The sequence below is a fragment of the Callithrix jacchus genome, chromosome 7, assembly GCF_049354715.1.
Source record: "Callithrix jacchus isolate 240 chromosome 7, calJac240_pri, whole genome shotgun sequence".
Lineage (NCBI taxonomy): Eukaryota > Metazoa > Chordata > Mammalia > Primates > Cebidae > Callithrix > Callithrix jacchus.
This window is the reverse complement of record NC_133508.1, coordinates 154663956-154688940: the sequence shown is the minus strand read 5'-3', so window position 1 is coordinate 154688940 and position 24985 is coordinate 154663956. Positions and strand designations below refer to the sequence as shown.

At 48.4% G+C, this 24985-nt stretch overlaps 1 protein-coding gene across 4 annotated transcripts in view; it reads left to right on the top strand.

Moving 5' to 3' along the window:
• Positions 1-437: 437 nt before the first annotated feature.
• IGSF3 (immunoglobulin superfamily member 3) overlaps positions 438-24985 on the top strand; it is a 93577-nt gene continuing 69029 nt past the window's right edge. For 3 of the 4 annotated variants that reach the window (XM_009001964.5, XM_017975053.4, XM_017975052.4), the window contains exons 1-2: positions 438-569; positions 1231-1904. In XM_009001964.5, the coding sequence (XP_009000212.4) occupies positions 1862-1904 (43 nt within the window). In that variant the 5' untranslated portion in view covers positions 438-569; positions 1231-1861. Of the gene's footprint in view, positions 570-1230; positions 1905-21635; positions 21724-24985 lie in introns of those variants that run through there. The other variant, XM_078332848.1, reaches the window with a different exon arrangement.

The window sequence follows — 24985 nt, the reverse complement described above, 5'->3', positions numbered from 1 at the left end:
GGCTGTTTCCAGAGTCCAAATTCTATCCGAGAGTGAAGTGCAATCTGGGGTTGCACTGTACGAACAGATTTAAGTCGCCAGCAAAGGGCTTTGTTTTTGCTTCCAGGAGAAAGGACGAGCTTCTGCGCCGCCGGCTTCCCGGCTCGTGGGTCGCCTGCCGGGCTTTGGAAAGGGCCTGCACGTCGCCGGCGGTCCCGGAGTCCGGGCGTGAAGCCCTGATTAACTTTCCCGGCTGCCCGGCCCGCACGCCAGCCCTGCCCGGGTCTTGCGGTGCCCCCGGCCACCCACGTGCCCCCGCCAGGCCCGGGGCCCGGACTCGCGTCTCCGGGGGCGGGGCAGGGGGCGGGGCCGGGCCGCGCTCCGAGGCCGCCGCCCTGGCCCCGCGCTCGCCTCTCCGGGTGCAGCGGGCCGGGCCGGAGCTGGCGGGGCGGGGACTCGGGAGGGGCCGCAGCGCGGCTGCCGGTGCCGTTGCGGGAGAGGAGGAAGCGGCGCGTCCCCTGAGGCGTGCGCCGGGACGGACCCCGGGCCTGCGGGACGGACGCGCGCGGAGGGAGAGGGCCGGGGGCGAGGTCAGGCTCGGCGGGGGCGCGGGCGGCGCCGGGGAGGGGGCGGCAGCGAGGGGAGCCCGGGCCCGCGGGAGGGAGGCGGGGCGCGGGGAGCGGGGCGCGGGCCCGGCGCAGGGTCCGCTCGGGGTCGGGCCGAGACCCCTCCCTTGGCCGGGCGGGCGCGCGGCGAGCGCGCTCCGGCTGCGGAAAGCGGAGCCCCCGACTCCCTTCGTCTCTGGTCTCTTTTCTTTCCAATCAGCGAGAAATAAACACCCGGGAAGGTAAAACAATAGCGGGGCCACCTGGGACGCGTCGCGCGCAGAGCTCCCGTGGTCCGGGCGGGGGCCGGGAGTCGCGGCCCCTCCGAGGAGCCCCTTCCCGATTTGCCCCCGCGGAGGGTGGGGCTACCCGCGGCGCCGGGGCTCGGTAGGAGGTGACGGGAATTCCCAGGAGTGAAGCCTTTGGTGAAAGTATTTCAGGAACAATCGGGCTTCCCGCTGTTGCCCTACTCTGGGCAGGGAAACTGAGGCGGAGGGAAAGACAGCGACTTGCCCAAGGTCAGAATGCAGAGGTTGACTGTCCTGGTCCAGGAACCGGCCCCGGGTGTCCGGACCAGCTCGGCGCTCAGCCCCTCTGGGTGTTGCAGCTTTGCCTTTGATGAAAATCTCTGTTGCGTTTGTCGTAGGCATCTGCTGGCGCTGGGGACTGCTTCAGGGCTGCGGAACGCCAACTTGCTTCGTGTGCTCCAGGCAGGTGTGGGGCAGGTGGCGCCTCCGTGACCTACCACCATCGATGGAAACGGGCTTTTTGGTGAAGAAACCCAAACGGTTGATGCCAGCCAGGGTGACTTGGCCGTCAAAGGTTTTGACAAAACGTGCTCTGTTCCCTTTGGGGAATCCGAATGAGGGAGATCACAGACACCTTCACTGGGAAGCCAAGGACATTTCTGTATAATCAGTGGATGAAAGGATTTTCTCAGACTCTTTTTTCCCTGTTCCTGGAGGATTAATCCGCTGCAAGCTCCAATTCCAGTGGAAACTGCAAGGCACACGATGTGGCAGGAGCCTGGAGCGCCTTCGGAATTGTTGTGGACCCTTCCTGTAGCATAGGGGAGTTTTCACACTTGCCTCCACTCCTCCCCTTCCCCTCAACCGCCTCCTTTCTGATCTCTTCTCTTTAATTTGTTTCCATTTTTCTGAGTTAAGTTCTATTTCCAAAACTGTTCTCTGGAGCTAAAAGTGGATTGCCAGAAATGAGAGATTAGGAGCTGGGAGAAGAGGAAGCGCCCTGTGTTGTGTCTCCTGGAGGCTGCCGACATGAAGTGCTTTTTCCCGGTACTGAGCTGTCTGGCTGTGCTGGGTAAGTGGCTCTGCTTATCAGTGCAATCGATGTGAAAGTTTAACTTGCTCTTGGTTCCTGTAATTTCTTGTGGTTCTTTTTCATTAACACTAGGCTTTGGGGGACACCAGGAGACAGCCGGTGTGTGTCACAGGTTGGAGTTGAGTTACCAAGAGGCCCGTTTCTGACCCAGGAGCAACGGGGGAATATCATTTGTTGTCTTTAAGAAGGAACATTTGCTGTTCTTAAAAGTGTGGGTCTTGGGCCCTGGGCTGAGGTCCTGCGTCTGCACATCTCTGGTTTAGGGACTTCCTGTGGCTGGTGGGCTGCTGTCTTGTAGCATGACAAACATGGATGCTCTGCTGTTTTCACTTCTTTGTTGGCCTGAATTGATTCCTGATTGGGAGCGGGAACATAATTCCCCTCCATCTCGGAAGTTGGTTTGCTGTTAATGATGGTGCCTTTTTTGAGGTGGAAATGGGAGTAAGTGGGATGGGGGCTGAAGGCATGCTTTGCCTACTTGAGTGGCGTGTAGGCTAAAAATGGGAGGGCGCTAGTCCTGTGTCTCCTCACCAAGGAAGCTTAGATCACAGTTCTGGGAGAGAGAGAGTCTGAAGTAAAGGAAGCTGCCTGGTAGGGGAAGTGTTGGGATTGGCTTTTGTGCTCCCACTAAAGATCAGAATGCTTAGAGTGGGAAGAAGAAACTATGGCCCTGAGAGGTGAACCTTTGACACCTCTCTTAAGGATCAGCATGAAGAGGCCCCAGCAGAGAGGCTCCTCTGCTCAACAGTTGCCTATTCTTTTTATGCCATTGAGTCCTGTCTTCAGCTTGCTGTCTTAGAACACATCTCAGGTCTAGGACAAACTTCATTGCCAGGATTTGGCGCCATTCTCTTTCCCATCTGAGACCTCATACAAGAGCACACCCTCTGCCCTCTCTGTAAGGCTTAGTCCTCTGTGTTCAGAAGGGATTATGATTGTTGCCTGCAGGGTTCACATCTCCAAATCTAGGTGTCCTGCACGTAGGGGACTTCCTGGTGATCTGTGGGCGGTGGAGATTGCTTCCATACGATGTCTGCACCCTTGCAATAGTTAACAGGTGTGTGGGAAGAGAATGGACTTTACAGTTAGGGGACCTGAGTTCCTCTCCCAGGTTCACCATGACTGACACCTGAATATCAATAAAACAGAAACAACAAAACAAGGGAAGGTGTGACAATTAGAGGATATAGGGCGTCCTAAATGCCTTGACTGCCTTAAAGAATGTCTGAAACGCTAATAGATTTGTTCAGTCTGTGGTTCTCAAACTCTCGTGTGCATGTTGGAATCACTGGGGAAGCTTTTAAAAATTCTGATTTCGGGAAACAACTCAGATCAGTGAAAGCAAACTCGCTTGCGGGGTAGGACCCAGGTATCGGCCTCTGAGCTCTCTCAGGTAATTTCATGCATGGTTCAGTTAGAGAACCAGTGGGTGAGTTCATTAGGGCCAGCGCTCCACCACCCAGCGCAGGCAGACACCCTGCTGGCAGTGAGTTTAGTCATCTTCTGTTCAGCTGTGGGCTGGGATACAGGCAGTGTCTCTGTGTCACCTGTATGCTCAGGCAGAGTCAAGAAGGCAGGGAGCCCTCCATTTGCTAGTTTCTTCATATTGGAGCTATGTTTGTTGTACCGTATGTGTCATTCGCTTAATGCCTGGGTTTACATCAGCAATCAGTGATTCATGCGGATTCAACAGGACACAAACAAGGAAAGCCCTTGGGGAGGTTTGGATGGGGGTGTGGGGTGCGTGGCTAAGGAGGGAAAGAGGGCAGAGTGGCAGGGTGGGGCTGGGGCAGGAGAAGTAACCGTGAATGGGAAAACCAAGCAATGTGACATTTGTGCCTTTTGTTTCTTCTGGCTGCTTAAGAAATGTAAGGCTTCCTGCTGGTCCCCCTGCTGTTCGCTCTCTGGGCCACTCTGCGGAGTGGAGCTTGGTCCCTGGCACCTGGCAGGTGCTGTCATTTTCCTTCCACCCCCACCTTCATGTGTAAACTGGTGCCATGGAGGAAAATGAGCATCAAGGTTGCTTTAAAGGGGCATGGTGGCAGACGCCCAGATGCTGCTGAAGTGGAAGGTTTGGAACTGTAGGCATGCATGTGGATCTCTGCCTGATTTAGAGCCCCGCTGGTGGAACCTCGTCTTTCTCTTTACTTGCTGGGTTTCAGTATGGCGGGAAGGAGGCCTGGCTACTACTTTCTTAATCTGAGAGAGGCAGAAGGCTTTTGGGGAGGGAGCAAAACCCATGCTGGGGTCTTATTTCCTGCCTGCAGTCTGCTGTGGTCTGATTCATGTGTCAGCATTCTTGCTGTGTAATATGAATTAATGTGAAGTGTGAATTTAAAACAGCAAAGAATCCTAACGTTTTAAGCTCATGTAGGTCACATGCCTGGTATAAAATTTTGTTTAAAAAAGTTGGGTAAGGCTAAGTGCTCTGGAAAGTGAGACTGATGCAGGTGCCAGCCTCTATACATGGCTCTTTAGTTAGAAAACCCCATGACAGTATGTGAGGGGGAGACAGGGTAAATCTCGGAGACACTCTCAACTCCCTTGACATCACAGACCTGTGCTTTTCTGCTGCCATCCTTTGCCGGTGTCTGGGTTGGGAATCAGATTCCTCTTTTTCTGTCTATTGGGATACTGATTCCTGCTTATTTCCTTGCCCTGCCCTGCCCTTTGTTTTTGTACCTGCTCTCTTGACCTCTGTGTCTTGTTTCCTTCTGTCCTAATCCTAGGTACCTCACCCAACAAGGGTTGTGCATCAAGGTTGCTTTAAAGGGGCACGGTGGCAGACGCCCAGATGCTGCCCAGGGCATGTCTCTGCCACCACAACCCTTGGTTCCAATTACAAAGCTATTTAAGCCTGGCCCTGGTTAAGCCATGAGCGTAGAAAGTCTTTACTTGAGAATAGATGTAGCCAGAGGGGCGGAAGATGAGAGACAGAGTAGAGGCTGGTGCAGTGGTAGGAAGGGAAGGGTGATTGGAAATGTGCCTGGGAGCAGCCTGCATGAGTGACAATGACATGGGAAGATGACAGCAATGTGGGAGAGAGAGAATAGGCTTTGTATCTGCTAGAACAGGAAGGAAATTCTCAGGAAAGATGAATATAAGCTTTAGCCACATAAAGCACATTTTGAGCTTGTGCAGCCATGAAGAGTTATACCTCCCAGACCAGCGCTGATGTTGCAGACAAGATTAAATAGCTTTAAAAGTGTTAGCAACGAAAAATGTAGCAGATTGGGACATCTGAGAACCTGTAGATGGCAAATCATCATTTGTGTTCTGCTCCAGAGGGATAGAAGTTCATTTGTAGAGTTTGGGGAGTCTCTTGTTTGAATGGGATAAGGCTGAGGAAGCCATCACTTACTTCCCAGTTAGTTAAAGAAGGCTTCTTGAGGGAGAGGCCAGAGGGTGCTTCTGAAAGGGATTGAAAGAAACTTTGAAGTACTCGTGGGTGTGACCTTAGAGGCAGGGCTGCAGTGATCAAAAGCAGAAGAGAAAGAGGAGGCAGAGGAAAGTGAGATATTTGGAGCAATCAGTAGAAGAGTTGTGAAAGAAAGGGATGAGGATTGTGATTTATGGATGAGCAGACACCACTGTCCTGATAGTTGTCCCAGAGGCAGTGCACTTCCCTTGCCTGGGGACCGTTTGACAGGGGTGCAGGAGGAGAACATTCTTGTCAGGAGAACTTCACCTACTAGGATGCCTTTATTTCTATTTTTATTTATTTATTTATTTTTGAGAAGGAGTTTCGCTCTTGTTACCCAGGCTGGAGTGCAATGGCACGATCTTGGCTCACTGCAACCTCCGTCTCCTGGGTTCGAGCATTTCTCCTGCCTCAGCCTCCTGAGTAGCTGGGACTACAGGCACGTGCCACCATGCCCAGCTAATTTTTGTATTTTTAGTAGAGACGGGGTTTCACCATGTTGACCAGGATGGTCTCGATCTCTTGACCTTGTGGTCCACCCGCCTTGGCCTCCCAAAGTGCTGGGATTATAGGCGTGAGCCACCGCGCCCGGCCTAGGAAATACCTTTAAGCTGTGAGAATCATTGAGCTACCTCCAGGTATCCCCAGGGCTGTGTAAAGATGTTGCCATCTTCTACAGTTTTCATGGCAGCAAGACTGCTGGTACTTCCATAACAGCAGTAATACCAGCATTCCTAACTCTAGTCCTTATTGTGACCCAAGCCCTATATCATTCAGTTTTCAAAACAACCCTGCAAGATAGATAACCTTGCATCATCACATTTTTATAGATGGGGAGATTGAAGCTTAGGGAGGTTAAGTAACTTGCCTAAGCTGGGCGTGGTGGCTCATGCCTGCAATCCAAGCACTTTGGGAGGCTGAGGCGGATGGATCACTTGAGGTCAGGACTTCAAGACTAGCTTGGCCAACAAGGTGAAACCATGTCTCTACTAAAAATACAAAAATTAGCCAGGCATGGTGGTGCATGCCTGTAATCCCAGCTACTTGGGAGGCTGATGCAGGAGAATCGCTTGAAACTGGGAGGCGAGGTTGCAGTGAGACAAGATTGTGCCATTGCACTCCAGCCTGGGCAACAGAGTCTCGCTCTGTTTCAAAAAAAAAAAGGTAACTTGCTTAAGATAGATAGCTGACAGTGTTAGGGCTCCAAGCCCCTTCTGTCTTGCCCTCTATTCCCAAGATGATTTCATGGTCTAAGATGACTCTTCTAGCGTCAGCCATCAGGAAGGAAGAAGAGGGCGAGTGATGGATAGGACCTTTTAATGTAAGGATACTTACCGGAAGTTATACACATTACTTCTGCTAACATTCTCATTGGCTAGAACCTAGTCATGTGACCATACTTAGCAGCAAAAGGGCTGGAAAATATGCTTATCTTGAGGGTCCATGTGCCCTGAGAAAAACTTGGCATTCTATGACTGTAGGGAAAAAAGAGAACAGATTTTGGAGAACAGCTGCCCGTCTCTGCCATAGTCACAAAGCTAAAAAGTGGCAGAATAGGGCTTTGAAGTCAGGACCATTTGGTTTGAAATCCTGCATTCTTTCATCTAATAAGCTTTCCCTTTTCTGAGGCCGAGCCTCTGGCCTCTAAGAAGGCTTGTTAGGAAGGCATGAGCTAGATGAACTAACATTTTGTTTCATAGGAAGCAACCTAAATCAGCATATAATTAAACAGTACATGTTGTGGTTTTATCCGTGACTATTAACGTGTTTGTAGAGTGCTCATGTACCAGTCACTGTGCCATACACTTCACATAGCAAGACCTTCTGTATAAAATTCCTAGAGACCATCTCTGTCATGTTCATTACTGTGGCCCCAGAACTCAGCCTTGTGCCTTGCAACGTAAGCAGGTGTTCAGTGAATTTTTTGATGAGTGAATGGTTTCACAAGGTAGGTGTTGTTTCTGTGTTGGCTTCCTTGATCAAGGTAAAAGAGATTCGAGACACTTTCCTCGGAACACAATAATGTTCAAAGGAAAAGAGCTGGAAATTGGCAGAATCTGAATTCGAATTCATATTTGTCTGATTGTAGAGCTTCTTAACCTTTTTTTTGTGTCATGGATCCTTTTGGCGTTCTGTTGAAACCTATGGACCCCTTCTGAGCATAACATTTAAAAATGTAGACATGGCTGGGTGTGGTGGTTCACGCCTGTAATCCCAGCACTTTGGGAGGCCAAGGCGGGTGGATCCCCTGAGGTCAGGAGTTTGAGACCAGCTTGGCCAATATGGTGACACCCATCTCTACTAAAAATACAAAAATTAGCTGGGCGTGGTGGCGCGCTTGTAATTGCAGCTACTTGGGAGGCTGAGGCAGGAGAATTGCTTGAACCTGGAGGTTGCCATGAGCTGAGATTCCGCCACTGCACTGCAGCCTGGGCGACTATGTCTCAAAAAAAAAAAAAGCATATGTTGGCCAGGTGTGGTGACTCACTCCTGTAATTGTAGCACTTTGGGCGGCAGAAGCGGGCAGATCACTTGAGCTCAGGAGTTCCAGACCAGCCTGGGCAACATAGTGAGACCCCCCATCTCTATCTACAGACTCATGCAGAGTTCAAAGTCAAGTTCCATGTAGGTGATGGTTGTTCGGGAAGACACGCAGAAAGAGGACAGGGGCTGAGTGTTCAGAGGTGATCAGGATTTGGGTGGGGAGGGCATTCCACTCTCAGCTGAGTTCTGGTAATGCGAAGGCCTCAGCAGGCATAGTGATTGTGGAGTGACCCTTTACAGACTGGGGAGATGACTGCCAGTGGTTTTAAGGACCAGTTTAGGTGGGGTGATGCTGGACACAGAGCACTGGCTTAAATTATAATGAGTCTGGGATTTAGCTTTAGGGTAAGTCCCAGAACCCAGGCCGCTGTTGCTGAGCCCAGGCTTGGGAACTGGAGAAACGGCCCCAGTTGCTGAGCTCTCGTGGTCCCCGGCTTCAGGCGTGCAGTGCATCCTTAGTTATGACTCCTTGATTAATATTTTTAGCTTCTGGCGAGGCACAGTGGCTCTTGCCTATAATCCTAGCACTTTGGGAGGCTGAGGCAGGAGGATCACTTGAGCTCAGGAGTTTGTGACCAGCCTGAGCAATACAACAAGGGCTCATCTTACAAAAAAATCAAAAACAGCTGGGCATGGTTATGCACAACTTTCTCTCAGTTTCTTTGGAAGTTGAGGTGGGAAGAATCGCTTGAGCCCATACGGTCGAGGCTGCAGTGAGCTGTGATTGCACTACTGCACTCTAGCCTGGGTGGCAGAGTGAGACCCTGTCTCAAAAAAAAAAAAAGTGTGTGTGTGTGTGTGTGTGTGTGTGTGTGTGTGTGTGTGTTTAGGTTCCTGCGGGAGTTCCTCATTTGCCATGAGTGGACACCTGCTTCTTTACCTCCTCAAAGTGAACACAGCTATTCCTCGTAAAGGGATTGGTTTTTTACTTTAAGGAAATTTAGAACACCTGTGTGTGAATGCCCCCTGATTTTCAAAGAAATCAGTGGTTGCATCAAAATCAAGCTTATATTTGTAGAAAGTCACGTTGCCAAATTATCTCATCAAGAACCCTTTATTAAGTGACTAATTGTGGGCCATGGTGGCAGGCACTTAACAGAGACCGTGGCAGTACACCTCCCTTAACTGGAACCCTCGGTTAAGTGGTATTTTGTTTTTATTTTTGAACTCCACCTTCACAAGGGCAAAAATCACAAGATGTGGTAGCAAGGGTTTATTCTAGAAATTAGCTTCCAAGCAATTGTCAGCCCAGTCTCTCTGTCTTCCGCATCTATAATTATAGTCGCAGAAGAGAATGGTGAGCCTGAGGCACTGCAAGATCCTCAATCAAAGATTAAATTATATTAACTCTACCCTGGCTGGAAAGTGGTCAGATGTGTTTTAAAAAGCTTTATACTAGGCTTTATAATAACGAGAGTTGAAGCAAGGTTTCCACCTACCCTCTAATTAAATTCACCGGAAGACCCCATGCCCCGTCATCCAGACGACCAGGGCTTTGCTGAACACCACCTGTCCCTGCCCTCTAGGAGAGGTCCTCCAAGGCCAGCAGTGGAACAGTCAATCAATTTGCAAATGGACAGGAAGAAACTGACGGGTCGTGCTCACTGAGGGTAGGTGTCTACTGGGGGAGAGGAGGCCAGGCAAGTCTGTTTTTGTTTTCAGTTTAACAGGAGTGAAGAGGAGGCCAAAGGAGCTTCTAAGAGGTCAATCTGGAAAGGCCTTTGGAAGGGCCGGAATTTTAGGCATTTTTCTTAATAGGAGAGTGACGTCCTGGTGAAATTATAGAGAGGATATGCTGGGTGCTTCTAAAGGGGTGGGGAAATCTCAGTGACCTGGGCTAGGAACCCTAAGGGTGTATGTTTATAAAAATTGACACAGTTGGCCAGGCACTTGTAATCCCAGCACCGTGGGAGCCTAAGTAGATGGATTATGAGGTCAGGAGTTCGAGACCAGCCTGGCCAAAATGGTGAAACCCCATCTCTACTATAAATACAAAAACTAGCTGGGTATGGTGGTATGCACCTGTAATCCCAGCCACTGGGGAGGCTGAGGCAGGAGAATGGCTTGAACCCAGAAGGTGGAGGTTGCAGTGAGCTGAGATTGCGCCACTGCATTCCAGCCTGGGTGACAGATCAAGATTACATCTCAAAAAAAAAAAAAAAAAAATTGGCACTGTCAGTTGCCATGAGGTCTGGGTATTTGGGCCAGAGACAGGTGGGCAACATCAGAAAGCTGTGAGTGGATCTCCTAGAAGGCCACTAAAAGGAGGAGCCAGGAATGGCACCAGACATTTCTGAAGGTGGGGGAGCCCGGAGGTAGAAGCGAAGGGGGCCTGTTTCTGGACCAAAGCAAGAACTTCTGCGTATCTGTCAAAACATCATCAGGCCAGGTGAGGTGGCTCACGCCCATAATTCCAGCACTTTCGGAGCCTGTGGCAGGTAGATCGCCTGAGGTCAAGAGTTCCAAGACCAGCCTGACCAACATGGTGAAACGCTGTCTGTACTAAAAATGCAAAAAATTAGCCAGGTGTGGTAGTGGGTGCCTGTAATCCCAGCTACTTGGGAGGCTGAGGCAGGAGAATCGCTTGAACCCAGGAAGTGGAATTTGCAATGAGCTGAGATTGTACCATTGCATTCCAGCCTGGACAACAAGAGCAAAAAGAAACAAAAATTCCATCTCAAAAACAAAAACACGAAACCATAATCAGAGCAAAGACATTCTTTTTTTTTTTTTTTTTTTTGCCGATCAGTTTGAGCTTATGAGGTTGCTCAGGTTAGCCTTGAACTCATGACCTCGCCTTCGCAAGCGCCACGACCTCCGGCGGGAGCCACTTTGGCCCCCAGAGCAAAGACATTCTAACAAAACTGTAAACTCAGAGAAATTAGTGACCATTCCTCTAGTGATGCCCACTTCCTGTCAACTTTCAGGTGTCCAGGCCTTCTCTTTATTAAAACAGAAAAAAAAATCTGATACCAGTTGTGTGTTCTTTCTTTCATGTAGTGCTGTTAGCCCAGGCTTGCCTTAAGTTGGTGCTATTTTTGTGTATTTAATTCTGTTTTTGCATGTGCCCCATTGTCTGATGCTCCAGTGTGCAGTCTGCTGCTTCCTTTTGATAGCGACTCTGAGCACACGGTCTCTGCTCTGGGCAGGGCACTGGGTACGCCTGTGGCATTGCTGATGCCGTGGCATGAGGCAGGCTTCTCACTTCACTTCTCAAGGACCCATTTTATTAACTCTCCTTCCCCCAGGAGTTCCATATTTTGAAATATTTTGTTTCCCAGACAATTAGGGAGTAATTAAATGTTTTTTCCCACATGGTAACCAGTATGATCATTCACACTTGATGTAGTCCAATTCTAAAGCAACATTGGTCTGGTGGTCTGGGTTGTGGATGACCAAAGCACATATATGTTTGACCCGTTGGGTCCCTCAGCCCTGTGGTTAGGAAAAGTGGGGTTGGTGATTTTGAAATCTCTAAGGTGATCAGCTCCCCAACCCCATACTCTGCTTTGGGCCTTAGGAACCTTGGATAACCTGGGTGGTGTTTGCCCACTACTTGTTTGCAATGGTGACCTTGATTGACCTTGCTAGGTGTTCAGCAGGGAGAGGGAAGGAGATGCAGAGTTGAGCAGTTACCATTTGCTGTGGGTTAGACCACACCTACTCCATCCCAGCCAGGTACAATCTACTCCTTTTCCAAAAGACTTTTAGAGAATGAACTTTCACAGTCTTTTTCGTATAATGCCCTGAAATGGAAATCTTGATTTTCATTGAAGATTTGATTTGAAGTAAGTCATAATTTAAAACAGCAGATAAAATGCATTAGAGTAAAGTATTAGGTACATGTAAGGTGAAGAGATACTGATTTCTACCTCAGGAGGTAGCTTGTATTTGTTTGCTTTAATTTTTCTTTTCTTTTCTTTTTTTTTTTAAGATAGAGTCTCACTCCGTTACCCAGGCTGGAGTGCAGTAGCACAATCTTGGATCATTGCAACCTCAGTCTTCTGGGTTTAAGTGATTCTCCTGCCTCCGCCTCCTGAGTAGCTGGGACTACAAGTGCTCTCCACCATGCCTGGCTAATTTTTGTATTTTTAGTAGAGATGGGGGTTTGCCATGTTGGCCAGGCTGCTCTCGAACTCCTGACCTCAGGTGATCTGCTGCCCTGGCCTCCCAAAGTGCTGGGATTACAGGCGTGAGCCACTGTGACTGGCCTAATTTTTGACTTAGAATTTTTTGATGGAGGTAACGGTGACTTTAATTCTGTTATAAGAATGTAGAAAGCAAAATGTAGACGTTCCCTTCCTTGTCCATGCCCCTTATTGACTTTGATATATATTCTTTATAGTTTGGTGTGTATTCTTTCAGACCCTTTTCTATGTCTATACTCACACAAATATATTTTTTTCTGATGTAAATGGAATCATGCAGAACATATTGTTCAACAACTCGATTTTAAAGGGGTGATTTACTTCACTATTTTTTCAGACTTAATTTTATGGCTATATCAGAACTGATTTGGTTATTTTATAGCTGGTTGAAGCTGTAATTTGTGAAATCATTGGGGAGTAGTGAGCCTCCTTCAATAACTATATAACAATAATTTTGCTGTATCAGGAGAGCAAGTAATAAAAATATTACCCTTAAATTTTAATATATTTAGTGAAAATAATTGACTTGTTTATTCTGCATACTTTCTTCAAAAAAACACATAAATTCGGCAAATTAAGCACTTCCATATTTTATTGACTATTTTGCTATTATTTTGAAATTATGTTAAATTAAAATGAAGCCTATTTAAAACCTGTTAAGACGACAACCATAAATACTGAGTTTTGTGTCTAATTCAGTTAAGCATTCCTATTTGTTCATGGACCAGAAAAAAAGGGTCCCTGTGTTTTAAATTCCCAAATGACTCCTCCAGATAGAATGAACTGGACTCAAGTAGCCTCGAAGGTTGCTGGCTACGGGCTCAGCAGCTAAGACTCTGACCCAAAGGAAGAAAACCTTTTTTCTCAAGCTCTGCAGCAACAGTTATTGCTGTGAAAAGATCATCGTTTCACAGTGGTGGGTTACTTCTTATGTTCACGGGAATGGCTTTCTTTCTTTCTTTCTTTCTTTCTTTCTTTCTTTCTTTCTTTCTTTCTTTCTTTTCTTTCTCTCTCTCTCTCTCTTTCTTTCTTTCTTTCTTTCTCTCTTTCTTTCTTTCTTTCTAAGAAAGAGAGACAAAGGGGGAGAGAGAACAGGAGTCTTGCTCTATTGCCAAGGCTGGAATGCAATCTAAAAATTAAAAACCTCTTTTATGCCAATGACTTTCTATAAAACCTTTGGGAGCAAGAGCAGTTCCTTGGATGGCTCACCTTTAGACCTGATTTTTAAAATAGTTGCTCTTTTGGAGAGATGGCTATGGAATTCAGGCATCATAGTTGCCCCTTCTTAAACATCACTGTTTGACCTTCTACCCCTTATCCTGAGACCTCTGGGGGTAGTCCCTGTTCCAGTAGAATCTACTAATACTTTCCTAAGAAGGCTTTCCCGAGAACTTCAGTTAACAATTTAGCCAAGGTTAATTTAACAACAAGCACTCGTTGTTCTGTTATCTCCAGTGCCTCGGAATTCAAAGCTAAAATCACGACTAACATTTTTAGTCACCTGATATGTATTTTTAATCTTTAATAAATAGAAGGATTAATTAAAAACACCATGAGGTTGGGGAACTCCTTTTTATTCCTAAGGTACATCTTTTTTTTTTGCCATTACTTAACCTCCTTTCTTCCTGTTTTGTTCTCAGCTCTTCTTTACAGCCTTAAGTTGCCAATGCCCTGGGCCACCAGGAAGAGGGAGTGTGATGATCTTAGGGAGGGGTGAGATGATGGACAGCAGTGATGAGGGGAGAGTGAGGAGAAGGGAGGGGTGACATGATGGACAGCAGTGATGAGGGGAGAGTGAGGAGAAGGGAGGGGTGAGATGATGGACAGCAGTGATGAGGGGAGAGTGAGGAGAAGGGAGGGGTGAGATGATGGACAGCAGTGATGAGGGGAGAGTGAGGAGAAGGGAGGGGCTTTGAGAAGGCTAAAGGGAAACCTTTCTTTCTTGAAAATACGCAAATATCCCAAATCCTATGTGTGTGGAATGTCCTTATTACTGCTAGGGATGTTGCCTGTCTGTGGGAATTGGGAATTTCACACTTAGCTCTGAATTTCTAGGAAGCCTGAACAAAAGAGAAGTAGAAATAGAGAAATCACATAATGCACAACAGAGAGGAGACAGCATCATACAATGCTTTCTTCAGAGGAGCCTCGTATAGGGTGTGGTGGGGACAAGGCCAATCCATCTTTCCCACCTCATACTTTGCCTCCTACAGTGTGGCCTCCCTGAGGGCACCCTGGCAAGGGAGGCTGTGGGAACGTAGCCCAGGGCCCTCGTCTGTGTGGCTCTTACAAGTTCCCAGAACCTGCTGTAGCAGCTCAGTGAGGGGCAGGCTCTTCCAGGTCTGTTCCTTGCCAGATGCCCTCTCCCAGCCTGGGGTAAACCCTAAACAGGCATTGACCTGAACTTTTCTCAGAGTCACTGGTGACCTCCCGGGTAGCCAAGTGCTTCCCCTTCTCCGTCAGCCCTCTGCGACTGCAGGTCCCAGATGGTTGTAAGCTCTGCCTGGTGGAAGTCACCAGGGTTCCAAAGCAGGTGCCTGCTGTTCTCCGGAGCCTCTGCGTGGGGCCATTCTTCTCTGCAAGCAGCACTTCTCTGAGACCTTTCTGGTTTTTCCCATCAGCTTTGTTTGGCAGTGGTTTGGTGTTGGTTTGGAGATGGTGATGTGTTCGGAATTCTGCTTCACAGATGGGCATGTTTGTTAGTGTGAGGAGTGATGGTGCGGATCGATTCATTCCGGGCTTGTCCCAAACTAGGTAACCCTTCGTGACATTGTTTAGAGATGATTTGCTGAACAGTTTTATAATGCCTTCTGATGTTTCAGTACAAAAAATAGCTTGCTGAACAATATTGCAATCTGTCTTCTGATATTTCATTGCAAAGAAGCAAGAGCACATTCTAAGCACCCTGCCCAGGGCTTCCGCCTTCTCTCTTTCGGAGCAGGTGATTGGCTCCAGCTCTGCATTCCAGCACCTCTCTGGCTGGGCGTCCCTCTGAACCATGCACTTCTTCTAAAAGGGAGCAATGAGATAAACTAACAAGTTGCTTCTTTCTAGGCCTGAGTTCACTTTGGAAGAATCTTTGTAGATTTCATGCCCAGTCCTTTTATTTTAAAGGTGAATTGTCCTAGAGGGAAGAAAAAGACCCATGGTGGCCTGGGTGGGTAGAGGGTGGAAGGAGTGTTGGAAAATGCCCCAACAGGAGATGAGAAAGACTCTGGTGCACGTCGTCTTTGTTTTAATTAAAACATTATGCAATACAAACATTCGCCTTCCCACTCTTCCCCCTACCACGGAGGAGCTGTAATTCCCATATTTGGAATTTGGGGAGAGCTGGGCCTCACGTGAAGATAAGGCCAGCTTCAGTCTCTGATTTGGGGAAAAGTAACTGTGAGAGCTTTGAGGATGGTGGCATTTATGGTGAATGTATCATAACTATATGTGCCTCCTTGTCATCATTTATTCAGCACCTCTGTGTCCTAGAGCCGGTGCTGTGCCCATCAGTAATCTGACTCTTGTTTTTTTTCTGCATATTTTCCCTTTTGCAAATGTATAGGCATTCAGCTTTAATCAAGTAGGCTTTTTACTCTGTGATCTGTAACGGGGATGACTGAAGTCATGTGGAGGATTTTAAGTAACTAATCTCTTAAGACATTCAGAGCATAATCTTCCCTAGCCCGTGATCATCCTGCCTGCATCCGAGAGATTTGTGAGGCTCTGCAAAGGAGGCTGGATGGGGACTTTGGCATCCTTTGGAGAGACCGGGTGTCTTCCTTGCTGGTGACAGGTTTTTGTTTGCTTTTGGCATGGGGACAGGGCCTGCTGTTCATTTACCACGTCAAGAGAGTTCAAGATGCCCCATGAATGTGACCAGTGTGTTACTAAATCTCCATGCTGGTACAGAGAACAATGGCAGGCCAAACATACATGAAGATGCTGTCTAGGCTCACGGATGTCTATGCAGTGTGTGTCCAGGGCTGCTTCTCAGGGAGGTGCTGCAAAATAGTTAGGAGAGTCAGTGCTGCTTGGTCAGCGGTGTTCACTGACATTTCCCCTGAACCATACCTGGTTAATCAAAAGATCAGGATATCAAGTTTTTGGTGCTCTCTTATAATTTGAATATGACTTCATATACGTATCATCTGCTGGATTAAATTGGATCGCAGTTGCTCTTCAAATTATCATTCCTTTATTTTCTGTTTCTACCTACTTCCTGATGTTAGCTCGGGTTCCTGCTACCAAGGTGTCTTGTGAAATTTGGTGACCATTACTCCAAATGGAGCCTTTGATACTTTCTCTTAATATGATGGTTAAATCTCTAACAGTGTAGACTAATGAGGAAGATTAGTTTGAATTAGTAAAATATCCGAATTACCAAATATTTTTCAAGAACTTCACTGTTACTACTTTTAAGTAAATACTGTAACTCAAACTAGGCTAATAGAATGCCTAATAAAGATCCTCGGGGGATCCTGCTTTAGGGGAGAAATAAGAATGATTTGCAATTAGCGTCCCCATTGTTTATGTAAATGGAATTTCTGAAATACTAGACTGATCTTGGAAACCGTTTGTTTTCTTAAGTATTTTAGATCGTCCCTGTGAAACCCCTGTGCATGCTGGCGGTCGTTTATATGCTGTATAGAAACCTGTTTTGGGAAGACCTAACTCAACCTTATCATCAGTGTCAGAAATTCCAAGTGAGTGATGTCTGGGATCCTCACCTCCCAAGATGAGATTAGATCTCCCTGCCAAATGCTTCCACAGCACATGCAACTGTCTGTTGTAACACTAATCAATACATTTAACAAATACATAATGTGTTCTGCTATGTGCTTGCTCAGTGTGTGAAGTGGAAGAGACATAACCCTCATCTTTGGATAGCTTATAGGCTAGCAAAGAAGTCCGAAAGTAAACAGATAAATGCATTTATAATTCATTATAGTCCTGAAGTTAGACTGTGCTTTTGTGAGCAATGGTTTAATAAACTAGATTTTAAGTTCCATTAGGACAGGGATTACTTCTATGTTATGCTGTATATCATGGTGTCCCAAATCCTCCCTTAGCCTACTGCCTGGCGTAGAGTAAATATTAGGTTGAATTTATTGCCATTTTGATAGGTCAGAAACAGTCGAATGTCAATGATGTCACATGGTCCAACCTAATAGTTGCTCAGTCGATATGTATCGAATGTTGAATGTGTGTTGCAATCAATGCAGTTTTATAGTAGACTGCATTTAACACAGTTTAGCCAAAGAAATGCTAGCTCTGGGATTTGAAAAGAAACTCTAAAACTTCAAGCGGCTAGAACCGGTGATCTGTGACACAGACTGTGGGACTGGAGTGCCTTGTGTCCAGTATATTTTCTATGCAGTTCTTGGTAGATTTCCCAGTTTCAGGTGGGAGCATGTGTACTTGGGTCTGGAGTGCTTGTTAGTAACCCAAAGAATGTGGGAAGAGTGTGCTGGAAAGCTGAGATGGAAGGCAGGACTAGGACCTGTTTGACCTGAAGAAGAGAGAGAAGAAAGAGATACTGGCATGGTGGAAGAAGCCCTCCCTTTAAGCCTGAGTGAAGGGACACTTACTTTTCCAGACCAGTGCTCATGAGGTCATGCACTCATTCCACAGATTTGTGTGAGCCCATCATGTGCTCAGTTATGGTTAGGTATGGGTGTTCCTCATTGTGAGCCTCCTTTTTGTGCCTGGAGCTTCTGTCTGAAGGGTTGCAGGCTGGACTATAGACCACTGGTCCTCAGAGGCAAGGGTTGAACTGAGGAGAAGGCCCAGCTGGGTCCTGCTGGGAGAAGCCCAGCACTCTGGCCTGGGGCCTGCTCCCTATCTGTGGAACTGGGAGTTGAGTCCAGGCCAGGGCTTAGATCAGAGCTTCCCAAACCTTCTCTGTTAAGAACGTTTTTGCATCTGTTTGGATTTCATGGCCCTTTTTGCATTTTCCGTGCACACATGTCCAATTGTACCACCCTATTATAATGCACACTCTTTTCTCACACCCACAGGATAATTTGTAGTTCCACAGCTATTTGTTGAGCATCCTTATCTGCCAGCACGGGATGGGGGTGGCAAGTGAGGGGAAACACAGAGATGTGATATTGGTCCCTGCCTGTGGCAGACGTGATTGGTCACCTACAGCGACTGTTCTTTTCCTGGGGCAGGTCCCAGTTGGGTTGGATGCCACACCTCTCCCACACGCCACCAAAGGAAAGGTGACCGTGCTTCCAGCCCCAGGGTATGTGCTGATTGAGCTGAGCCCATCCCGGAGGCCCATAGTTTAGACATGGGCATGCAACATGGTTGTGGCCATTGAGATATGAGAAATCTGCTGGGAGATTCTGGGACAGATGTTTTTCATTATAAAAGGAAATGCAGAAGGGACAGCTTCTTTCACTAGATTCTTGGACAAGAAGCAGCCATCTTGTTGTAATGAGGAAAACAAGTTTGCTAATCCCAGCAGAGGGGAAGAGATGGGAAGAACCAGGGTCCCTGAGGGCCAAGCCCCTGAGGACTGAACAGTTCAACCTCCATACGTTTTGTCCTTACTATTTAAGCTAGTTGAGTTGGGATTTTCTACTAATAGTTGAAGGCAACGTGTGTTAGGCACACTCCCTCAAAGGAGCGTGAATTAGGATTTCTTCTTGTAAAAAAGTACCGTTCACATGAATTATCATCAGGGAGCACATTGTTCCGAGACAGAGCTTCGCCCTGTGGGAAGGCAGAAAGGAGAGAGGAAAGCAGTTGGTAGGAAAGAGTGGAGCGAGGAGATTGTATTTTAAGTGGATGCTGAGGTGGGATTAGGATTTGTGTGGGAGGAGCAGAAGGGCATTCCAGGGAAAGGGATGGCGGCTTGAGCAAACCCGCGAAGACAGGAGTGGAGGTGGCACTCCCCGGAAACAGGGAGATTACGTCCTGACTAATTCCACGGGCAGATTCTAGAGCGCCTCAAATTGTGAGTTTATAAGGTGGTACTTGACTTACTCAGCGGAAAAAGTATTGCAGGCTCATGAACAGGGGAGAAAGGAACGAAAGTGGGCCTTGGGAAGAATTATAAGGATTAAGTAGCTGTGTACCAGGTTCATTGGAAGGGGGAGAAAGTGCAAGCCGAGTGGTGAGTTCAGGCTGCTGGAATAATGCACATTTGCGTTGATAGCGGTGCGGGCAGGGAGTGAAGCTGTCCAAGGGAGACTGTAAGTGAATAAATTAACTGGCAAAGAAGGATAAGACAGAGATCCAGGAGAGGAAGATGGAAGGGGAAGATTTTAGGAAGATGCTGTTTGCTTTTTGCCACTGTGGCTTTGAGATAGTGAGGAAGGATCTAAGTAATGAGGCATGGAATTCATTTGAAAATAGGGCTAGACTTTGAAAATGAGAGGCCAAGGCTTAAGAGGATGTGGTGGAGGCAACTCACCAGACACGTACACACTCCAAATTTTCCAGCTTCCCTCACAGTTTGGTTGGGGCCACGTGACTAATGTTAGCCAACGAAGTGGGAGAGGAAGGAGCAGCAAAGAGCCTTGTATTCCTCCGTTGATTCCTCCCATGCCTCAGCAGCCTTGGGCCAGGGCCGGATGGTATGACCGCAAGAAGTGGAGGGCCGTCCTTCCAGGGCCAGACTTGGACGGCTCCTGCTCAGCTGGGAAATCCTGGTAGAAGCTGTAACAGGTGGCAATGCTGACTGCTGTTTGTGTTGGGTCTGGGTGGTATGTGGTCTTCAGGGTACAGTTCTCCACCTTCTCCTGACCTGATTTGCTCAGGGGTCTGCAGTGAATGGGGCTGGAGCTTGTTGGCCGACTCGTCCTACCTCTAGAAGTCTCAGTGTTTCTGGAGGCAGGTTTACATCTTGGCTGTCCAGGGAAGGGGGTCCTTGTTCATGAGCTGCGCTAGCGAGATGGCTGCTCTCTCCACAGGCACCAGAACACCGCGTGGCTTGCAGGGGGAATGTTTGGGTGGCAGGTGTCCAGTGGTGACCAGGTGGAGTGTCTCAATTATCTGGCTAAACATGGAGCTTCAGGAAGAAGTTCCAGATCTCCAGACCTGAATAGGAATGAGGTGCAAAGCTCATCTTTCAAATCTTTCCCACTCTCAGAAGAGTCAAAATGTGCCTTTTCTGCAAGGCTGAGCAGTCTGGAGCTAGGCACTTAGTGCACATGCCTTGTTACAGTGTTGTATCCATCTCACCTGGCTGAATCATGGTGTTTTCCTAAGGGCAAAGGGCCCTATGAGTGCTGGGAGGCCTTTGGCATCTGGTTTTCATCAGGCAGCAAGTAAAAGTGCAGATGGCGGGTCTGATTGTACTTAACAAAGCAGAGTTAGACACGTGGGAAAGGAATTTGAGAGGCACCTCCTGCTCTGAGTGTGATCTCCCATGTGTCCTGTTTCTCCTCCAGCTGAAAGCCTTGTCTCCTAATACCAGAGGAAAACCCTTCAGACGTGGGAGACAGTTTGGAGGCATTGCTGGCCTCTCTGGAGCTTGCCTTCATGAGTTTGAAAATTTAAAAGCACCATTTCTCTGTTGAATGGAGAGTTGACATTCTTATTTTTCCTTCCCCTTCTGCAAAACCAGGGTGTCATCAGTATTTGCTGCTGCTGTTGTGTTCTTGGGCACCACTCCTATTTTACACACTGCTTCTTGCTGATAGGCCTACAGGGTCTAAGCTTCATCCCAGGAAAAGGGATACCCGAGTGGTCTGTCAGCCAGTCTTTCGTTTGTCTGTCTGGTTCCAGTCATCCTTGCCTCTGTCTGCCCAGACAACCTTCAGTCAACATTTGTTATGGAGCAGCAGTATGCTTTTGCAAGTTACTTTTCCGAGCTCTCATTTCCTCATCTGTCAAATAATAGGAAATACTCATTAGGGTGATTGTAAGAGTTAAATGGACCATCCTAGGAAAGCACTTAGCATCGGCCTGGCACATAGTAAGTACTCAGTAAATGGTGGTTGTCAGTTTTGTTGACCAGAGCCAGGGGTTGCCACCCGGGTCAGCTGATTGGCCAGAGACACGGTGTGACCATTTGGTGTTGGGATTCGGGCCAGAGTCCACACACAGTTGTGAGCCATAAAGGCATGACCTTTGGACCCCATTGTCACCTCCCTCGGAATATCTTGGTGTTCTTGTTTCAGTCTGATAAGGCCATCTGTAGCCGGGTTCTGGGAATCCATGAGCAGGGAGCACTCACAGTGGTCCCGAGTGTTACCAGCCTCAGACGTTGCTGTCAAGGGCATCAGCAGCTGTGAGGTCATTCCTCAACCCGTTGTTTGGGCAAGGCGGCCTGGGTCTCTCCTGACCTTTAGCTTCACCTTTTTTGTCACCTGTCACGCCTTTGCCCCTGAGTGTCCCCAGCATTTAAACATTTTGCTGCTGCCCTCTCCATCCACACCAGTGCCTCTCTCTGCCAGTCCCACTGTTCCCTTGCCTCTCTCTGCCGGTCCCACTGTTCCCTTGCCTCTCTCTGCCGGTCCCACTGTTCCCTTGCCTCTCTCTGCCGGTCCCACTGTTCTCTTGCCTCTCTCTGCTGCTCTCACCGTTCTTTAGGGTTTCCTTTGTTTTGCCTCCTCGCCTGGTGCTTTCAGAGAGCAGCGCTGACGTCATCTCAGGAACTGCGCTGCGTCCCCGGGAAGAACCTGCCTGAGACGTTCGTGAGGTGCTGGGAGAGTACCTCCCTGGTGGCATCCTGGGGAAAGTGAGTGAGTGCTCGCCGGGTGGGGAGCCGGGGCAGGGCTTGCGGAGACATCTGCATTAGCAAGTTAGCAACACTTGAGACACAGGCATCTAACAGGCGAGAACGTACTCTTCAGCTGCCAGGCTGTCCTGGCCGAAGCTGGTGGCCACAGACCTGAGGGACCCCAACTTTGTTCCTGTATCTGCCTTTGTTGTCTCAGGGTAGCTCTCTCTGCCTTCCTCTGTGTTTCACCGCTGACAACTCACTCGATTCTGCCTCTGGCAATCTTGGGTACCTGTGAATACTCTTTAACGCCACCTTCTGCCTTCTCAATGAATTAAGGAAATTCTGTCCTTGGCTATTTGTGGGCCAAAACCCAACCTTCTCTCGGCTGGTAAGTATTACTATATTGTGCTAAGGGGAACTTCTGAAGTGAAATTAGACATAAAAAAGGACTGGCACAGTTAGATTCCAAGCTTTCTAAGGTTCTTGGAAGTCTTTTGGATCCATCTTTTTGACAACCCACCCCAATTCTCCATCTTTCTCCTAAAAATGATGATAATGACATTTCACCAGAAGCTGGACAAAAGAATGCTCTGTCTCATTCGCCTGTGGGAAGTGACAGGAACTGCTGAAACTTGTGTTCTGTGTCACAGAGCCAAGGGTTCACACAGGGCAGAAACAAATCACAGTGTGTCATGAAGGAGGCTTTGTCTCTCTCCGGCCCCACTCTGTATTTGAGCCCACATGTGGAGGGAGACGCTGCCGTTGTGGAAAGGCACTTAAATGACAGCTCTTTAAGGTAGAGGAAATAAGAGGCCGGAGGTGAGGCCACAGCCAGGCTGGCCTTTTGCAATATGGTCAAGTCAGCAGGAATTGGGCCCTGTCCCCCACCAGCGAACTCCTGCTACCTCCCATCCCCACACCCAGCACAGTCTCGTCCATGGCTTGCGGTGCCTCTACAGGCTGCCCTCCCGGTGTGGCTGTGCTCAGCGGCTGTCCCACTTCTCCCCAGCACTTCAGTGCTTTCCTGAGTCCTCCTGCTGGTCCCTGACTTGGCTGGTTGGAAGGTTTGTGGATCATCGGAGCCACTTACTCACACTGAGGAAAGAAAGCAGAAGTGGATGTTTGGGGAAGCCTCACGTTTTGCTGGCTTGGTGTGTTCACTTGCATTTTCTGATTTCATTCCTGCGGTTCCCCTGCCCGGGGCATATTACACAGTCATCTGCACAAATGAAGCAGTTGAGACCCAGCAAGCTTCTGTGATTTCTCCAAGCCACAGCCAGCATGGGCCAGGACTTCGCCTTATGGTGGTATAACTTGCTTGCATACAACCAAATTCACCAATTTAAAATATGTAGTTGGCTGGGCACGGTGGCTCAAGCCTGTAATCCCAGCACTTTGGGAGGCCGAGGCGGGCAGATCACGAGGTCAGGAGATCGAGACCATCCTGGTCAACATGGTGAAACCCCGTCTCTACTAAAAAATATACAGAAAATTAGCTGGGCATGGTGGCGCGTGCCTGTAATCCCAGCTACTCGGGAGTCTGAGGCAGGAGAATTGCCTGAACCTAGGAGGCGGAGGTTGCGGTGAGCCGAGATCGCGCCATTGCACTCCATCCTGGGTAACAAGAGCGAAACTCCGTCTCAAAAAAAAAAAATATATATATATATATATGTAGTTATTTGTTGACAAACATGAGCAGCCACATAACCACGACCACAGTCAAATGTGGACCACTCTCCAGTCCCCAAAAAGTTCTGTCATGCTTCTTGCCACCAGCCCCTCCCCAGCCTCCAGGCCCTAGTCTCAGGGGACCTGAATCCTGCCACTACAGTTCTGCACTATCCGGAATGTGACGCACATGGCATCTCCCAGTGCCCAGCCCTTTGAATCTGGCTTCTCTCGCTCAGCACAGTGCTCTTGAGATCCCTCCATGTTGTGTGTATCTAGTTCGTGCCTTTTTATTGCTGAGTAGTGTTCTGTTTTGTGGCTATATCACATTTTGTTTATCTCTTCACCAGCTGGTAGGCGTTCGGGTTGCTTCCAGTTTGGGGCTGCTGAGAATACAGCTATTAGGATGTGTACAAGTCTTTGTGTGGATACAAGTTCTATTTGTCTTGGGTAAATACTTAGGAGTTGGATTGCTGGGTCGTCTGGTAACTTGATTAACTTTGAAAGAAACTGCCAGACTGTTTTTCAAAGTGGCTGCACCCTCCTACCGCCCTACCAGCCGTGTATGAAGGGGACCCGGTACTTTTGATGCCTAATCTAGGTTCTTTTCTCTATTCCCTAGTGCCACTGGCTGCTGAGGTGTTAATTGCTGACTATCACATTCACAGGCCCTGAGCCTGTCCTTTTCACAGGAATTTCTTGGAAAGTCTGAGCATTTGGAGCCAGTTGCTGGTGGAGAGCTTTCCTGAGGAGGTCCTTCCGTCACACAGGGCTGCCACCTCTGATGGCTGATTGCCACACCCTCCTTTGCTGCCCATCCTCTCTGCTGTCACCTCGGTTCAGAATTAAGATTCAACCTGTGGGTGACGTGGGACCCACATGCAGCCCATGGACACTGGAACAGTCTGTTCTGTGCAGTTCACTTCCCTGGCTTTCACGCCTACTCTGCTGGCTCCTGGCCAGAGATGGAGTTAGAGGTGTCCTCTCCCAAATGAACCTGCATGCAGAAGCCATGGGGGCGATAGGGCCACTGCCTCAGCATCATCGCAGCCGTCAGGGCCTGATTGCTGCTGCTCAGGGCTGTGTGGAGTGGCTGCTGGTTTTTTTTTTTTTTTTTTTTTTTTTTAACGGAGTTTTGCTCTTGTTACCCAGGCTGGGTGCAATGGTGCGATCTCAGCTCACCGCAGCCTCCGCCTCCTGGGTTCAGGCAATTCTCCTGCCTCAGCCTCCCAAGTAGCTGGGACTACAGGTGCGCGCCACCATGCCCAGCTAATTTTTGTATTTTTAGTAGACGGGGTTTCACCATGTTGACCAGGATGGTCTCGATCTCTTGACCTCGTGATCCACCCGCCTCCCAAAGTGCTGGGATTACAGGCTTGAGCCTCCACACCCGGCCTGCGGCTGCTGTTTTATGGTGCATCTCAGGTCTCGAGCTTGCTGCTCAGGGCTCTCCTTAACAGGAGGCCAAATGACTGCAGTTTTCTGCATTGCTTTCCTCTGAGGTCCCTAATGTTTTGAAAGAGCCAAAAACAGATAGGGGTGCTATCAGGTTACAGTTCAGCTCTGCTGTGGTGTTTCTGTGAAATGGAGAGGAGGATTTTGAGGACTG